The sequence below is a fragment of the Apis dorsata genome, unplaced genomic scaffold (assembly GCF_000469605.1).
Source record: "Apis dorsata unplaced genomic scaffold, Apis dorsata 1.3 scaffold_127, whole genome shotgun sequence".
Lineage (NCBI taxonomy): Eukaryota > Metazoa > Arthropoda > Insecta > Hymenoptera > Apidae > Apis > Apis dorsata.
Window position 1 is genome coordinate 821420 of NW_006263420.1, and position 6123 is coordinate 827542.

Consider the following 6123-nt stretch of genomic DNA (forward strand, 5'->3'; position numbering starts at 1 on the left):
ACACAGAAGAAACTTGGTGGCGGCAGCAAAAAACGTTGGAAGCGACGGAGATACCAGGTTAATTAGATTATCGAGGGAGCGAGGGGAGCGGCAGGGATAGGCAACGCGACCATACATGGTCCACCGTTTCTACGAAGAGAAGCGGGGGAGCGTCGCGTGGGAGGTCGTGCAGCTTCCACGCTGGTTTTTACGCAGCTTGGAAACGGACAGATTCGTGTGCTCACCTTGGGGGAACCCACACACACGCGGGCGCGACTATTAAACAGGCTGGTCGCGCGCCTCGTCCCGTACGCTCTGGTACCGGTCTGTCGATCTCCGAGCGGGAATCACTTTTCCGAGAAGACCCCTACCTACCATCCCTGACGATTCGCGGTACGCTCGATGATCGCCGATCTTCGAGATTTCGAGAGCGAAGAAACGAGTTCGTCCTACATCGATCGATCCAGCTCTCGATAGAAGACGGAAGAGAGAAGATAGAAGATAGAAAAAGAAAGCCGGACGAAGAAAGGAGGAGAAAGATAATTCGAGTTTTCGACGTTTCGAGGATTCGAGTCGATCGTGGAAAGTGGAAAGTGGAAAGCCACGCGTCGAGTCGAATCGCGTGCCAACTTTCAATCTCGGACGTCGAACGACCGCTACGCACGCCAACATCGCGTTTAAAAGCTACGACCACATCCTATAACTCCAGATTTCCGCGATTCCAGTGAACCAGTCCGCTACTTATATATATATATATGTATACATAGATACGTGTGTGTCGTTTGATTCTTCTGGCGGATCATTAGAGCAGCGCGAAGAAGCGTTAAGAGCGATGAAAGTGTAGCGGAGCGTGTTATGCAAAGCAGCGTGAACCAGAAAAGCCTGATCCCGCTGATCGATTCACCGCGAATTCGAGGCGATAGCTAGGAGGAGTGATGCGTCACTTGGGCGCGGATATCGATTTCATTCCTGTAACGGATCTGCCAACGATCGTGTGACGTTCGAAACCTGAACCTCGCGCATGCCTGTCGAGATAGTGCAAGATATCGGAAAATGACGTTAAACGCTTCCTGATCTCGCGTCGCGTCGTCGTCTCGTTTGGCCCGAATCTAGGCCGATTCCAGGCCAAACGGAGGGGACGGTGGACTCGAGCATATTCTTTTTTCTTTTTCTTCCTTTCTTCTCCACTGAAAGAGATCTGCTTATCCATTATCGAAGAGGAGGAGATTCCTCGATCCTTTGGGAGGATCCCCAATCGAGGATCGAATCGCGCGAATCAACGTTGGCGGGACATGGATAGGTTCGAGAACGTTTCGAGGCTTGGAGGAAGGTGATCGAAAGTGGATCATCGAAAGTGAGGGGCCGATCACGCGGGGGTGGACGAAGGGACGAAGCGAAAATATGTCGGTCGCGGGAACGAGGAGGCTGTGCAGAGTGGGCCTGATCGCGGTGCTGGTCACAGCGTTGTGCGTGTTGACTCTGCTCGATTCGCCGCCACAACTCCCGGATCCACCGGCGGATCCTCCTCCCACGCCTGGTAAGCAATTTTCTCCGCTGCCCGCGCTCCTTCGCCTCCAGCAGCGCGCGACCTTTGCCCTTTCGTTATCGCTCAACGGTTCGCAACCCGCAGCTCCTTTGCCACCTAACAATGCCCGCTTTTATTTCCTCCCCTCCTCCCCCTTTCTTCGTATCTTAGGTTACGCGGCAAGCGATTAGAGACACGTCTGTATTTTTTCTTGATCCTTTTGTTTTTTTTTTGGGTAGGTCATTTTTCTTTCTCTGTACACTCATTTGCCAAAGAAACACGTATGCCTCCCTTGCTTCGAGAAACGATATTTCACGAGAACTTATGCGGTCAATTTTCTATTCAACGATCTAAAATTTGTTTTCCCTTGTCATCGAGATTACGTTGATTGAACAGCTTCTCGTTTCAATTTATTACGGTTTCCTATATACGCGTATTTGCGTATATCAAAACTACGAGAGATTTATACTCTGTGGTTTTCTTTATCGATCGATTCTCTTTAAAGATCTTCGATTAGAGAGAACGAAACAATTTTGAATCGATGAATCGTATCAAAATCGTTGTTTTGTTCTAGAGATTATTGCGTAACGTTTGAATATCTCGAAGAAGTTGAAAAAGAAATGCTCGACATTACCTACATCTCGTTCGTCATTCGTAAATAGAATAAAGGAAAAATATTTTTCTCCGACTTTTTAATAAATTCGTCTCTCTATTAAAAATATTATACAACTTTATGGGACGTCGATGTCGCATCACATTCTTATACATCCGTAACGAGTCGTAACGTAATTATTCACCGTTTTTATGAAATCGTAAACATTTTATTACCAGCCATAATTTCAGAGGAAGGTATTCCCGAGGGACACGACGGAAAAGAAGAAAAGTTGGGGCGAGAATAAAAACGACGAGGAAATCTTTTCATCGGCCGATCGATACGAAAAGGAAACCTCCAACAGTGGGATCGTTCTCACGTGATAATTTTCTTCTCGTTCCAAGTCCCCAGAGAAGATTTGTACTTTACCGTTCGTTACTATTTCCCATCTACGAATACTTTCCCAGTGTTGGACGCGGCCGACAAAGAATAGGAAAATTCCAAGCGCGCCGGTCATCGATTCATAGTTGGGACCATTACGCTTAATCGCGTCAATTCTAACGAGGCTTGTGCGTAATTCTCTTCGAATTACACGCTGGATTCCCTTTGAATAAGTTGTTCGACGAGGGATTCAACGTGGCTCGTATAATACGTTACGGTTTGTAACCAATGAGAGAAACGTCCGCGAGAAGTTGAACATGTGGATTCAGCGTTATGGTTCACGACCGAACGACTGGAATCCCCCTAAGGAATTCTAAACTTTCTTCTATTCTGAGAGTACAGACGGATAAATTTAAATCCTCTAAATTTTTAATCAGTTTTTTATATTTAATCAGTTTTAATATCGCGAGAGAATTTCTTTTTTCTTTTCTTTTCTTTTTTTTTTTTTTTTGCATTTAATTCCGCGAAATCGTGTTTCGAAATCGCTTCACCTAGATCGATTAAGATCAATGGAGAACAACTATTCCATTGCGTTGAGCGGAGGACCGACAGTGGTGGAGGTAATTCGACGAGAAAACCGTCGAAATCGAGTCGACTGGAATCGCGTGCAAAAACCTCACCCCACCTTGGACCATAAATCAACCGCGGTGCGGTGACACGGGCTTATCGTGGACACAAATCTTTACACGGTTCCTTGGCGGTAGCGACTTCATTAGGTGACGTAATTTACAGCTCGATTCATCTACCGATCTCGCTCTCCGACTTCCACGTAATGCCGCGTACACATCGACCATTTTCTTCTCCAACTCCTCTTAAACTCTAAATCTTGGAAATAATTACTAAAAATTTATATAATCGAGATTAAAAAAAAGAATAAGATATTAAGAACAACTATATAAATATTCCTCGAATATGTTTCGATTTGAAAAAACAATATATATATTTTAAACGACTCTTGAGCATATATAATTTACATACGTATAATAATTTACCATCCAACTAAAATTTATTCAAACTCAAGCGCAATGCAAACTTTTGCCCGTCGCGTGCATGTTTCACCAACACGTATCGGAAAACGAGCTTTTTTTCTTCGCAATTTTTCCACCGTCACCTCTTCATTCTCGTCCGGATCAATCACGCGGAAAAAGATTTCTCTTTCTCTTTCTAAGCCCAATGAACCGTGGTGTCTCGTGTCGAGGGAAAGGAGGAAGCGAGGATGGCGAAAGATTGGCATCGGCACAACACGCGGTCGTTGTAGGGTCGAGCGTAGACACAATTTTTAAGGGCAGGATGCATGAAGGCCTGAGCGGTGTTCCGCTCGATCGGAACAAATTGTTTTGCACGAGGACGGGAAGGGGAGGGAAAAAAGAAGACGCGATCGAGAGACGATCGCACGAAATGGGAGAGGAGGATTTAATCGATGCCGCTTTGATTCGAGGATTAACGGAAAATTGATATTTTATGCGTACATGGGCGCGCGAGTACATGGTTGGAAAGTGGAGGCTTACGCGTGATTAAGCGAGTGATAGGGTTCGAAGAAAGGAATGAAATATCGGCTATAAACGTGTCGTTCGCGTTGCCTTTCGGGCTTTGCGGTTACGGTGATTAATGTTCGTAATGAGTGGATGGATTTGTTAGCGATTGTCAACGTATTTATTTCGATGATAGAGTGGAATACCGCGCAGAGACTCGCGTAGAGTGTCGTAAATTACGAAACAGTTTCGGAGATCGAAGAAAGATTTTCAACTGCTGTTCGATTAATAATATTGAAATAATAATAAGGGAAGAAAATCTAGGCGAGCGAAAGCGTCGATACGAATACGACATATTTCATCGTTGAATCCATTAAACGAGTCTCGCGAAAAGGAATTAAAATTATACGTAATACGTGACCGTACCGGGTCGTGACTCCTGATCGTTTGCGAATTTTTTTACGCGGGAAACGAGTTTCTCTGTTCCGTGTTCGCTGCCAGAGAGGGTGATTAACAAACGAGGTAATTGAAATCCTGTAAACGTAACTAATCGAATGCGCGTTCGGGTCGGTGACGCGCTTCGACGTCTCTTGGGGCTGAGCAGGGATTAAGGATATTGCTTAGAAATTACAGAGGAGAGAGAACGATTCGAACGTGGCACGATCGTCCACTGACACGTAAACGTATTCACGATACGTACGACGTCCGGCTTCGTTCGTGACGTAATACTTCCGTCCGGTTTAAGATGCTCGTCGTCTAGGCTGTTACTCTATTCATAGCGAACGTTGCTAATAATTATCGCTCCCAGCGATTTGATACAGTTGACAACGCGTCTGTAACTCGCGTCTCTACTTTCGATACAAAATAAAATCCAACTCGTGTATAAGAATAAACGAAGATAACGGAAAATAACGTGTATTAATGAAGATTACACCGGATACAGTTGCATTACGTAATTACCAACAATTAAAATATTAACTGTATCATCCGTCCATCTTTACAGTCGAAAAAATTCGAAAGCTTCCTTAATGATCGCGTTATTAATACACAAAATATTTTCCTACATTTGAATACGCGCACACGTGCTCGAATGTAACTCACGTAAACCGTGCGTAACATTCGAAGAATTAAACTAAAATATTTTATCCGTAAACATTATCTAAACAGATTGAATCTAATTATCCACCGGCGGATACGATTTCCCGGTTCCTTCGAACATCGAGAATGGGTGCCATGCCTTTCACGCGACGTAGCTTTAATAAGCGGTATCCCCTTCTCCTCCTCCTCCTCCTCCTCAGTCTCGTTCCTTCGAATTAATTAGCCGAAAAGCGTGCACCGCCGCTTCCTTGTTAATGAGCGGAGCGTAGCATGCGTCACGCGACTATCGCACGGTCTCAATCTCTCTGACACATTTTCCAGGTGGCGTACCCCCGGGCACAAGAAGCATCGTGGCTTACTCGTGGGCGCGGAGATTGGCACTCGATTACAGACCCTCCAAGGAGTGCGACGGTAATGGAACGTACGGAACGACGTTAAATACGTTCAAGTTAGCCGACGAGAAGTGGCTCGAGACAATCCCTGGACAGCTCTTCCTGTACAGCGCCCACTTGGACCTGAGAGTGGCCGGTTATCCAAGCCTCAGGGTGATTGGCGTTAAACGTGGACCTCTGCCGACCTCTGCCCTTTTCTGCACCGTTTGGTGAGACATTTTCGCCCCTTCGATTCCCCTCCGATCTCCCTCCGATCCTTTGCTTTCGTATTCTTCTTCTTCTTCTTCTTCTTCTTCTTCTTGGAACTTTTTTCTTTTCTTTAAATTTATCTTGGAATCGTCGAAAGAATATTCCCTCGAGAATTTAAAAATATTTCGGGTATAAATATTTTTATAATTAATAAAAATTTATGAAACAAAGTTGTGAGAAGTTGTTTCGGCTTTTAATTCGGTTAACGACAGGTTCCTTTCCTTCGAGAGCGGTCGCTTTAATCTAACTTTCTTATCCAAAGTTCTTCGCCAAATTTTCTTTATACCCTGTTATTAAAGCGGACGATTTTCATAATTCGAACGATTATGCAAATCGAGTCGCGAAACCGGGTTATACTTTAATCGAAAAAAAAAA

At 44.7% G+C, this 6123-nt stretch overlaps 1 protein-coding gene across 1 annotated transcript in view; it reads left to right on the top strand.

Annotated features, from left to right (window-relative positions):
- The first annotated feature begins 1140 nt into the window (after positions 1-1140).
- Positions 1141-6123, top strand: part of LOC102678063 — a 6411-nt gene continuing 1428 nt past the window's right edge. The window contains exons 1-2 of the mRNA XM_006612826.2: positions 1141-1516; positions 5429-5708. Coding sequence (XP_006612889.1) covers positions 1381-1516; positions 5429-5708 — 416 coding nt within the window. The 5' untranslated portion in view covers positions 1141-1380. The remainder of the gene's footprint in view (positions 1517-5428; positions 5709-6123) is intronic.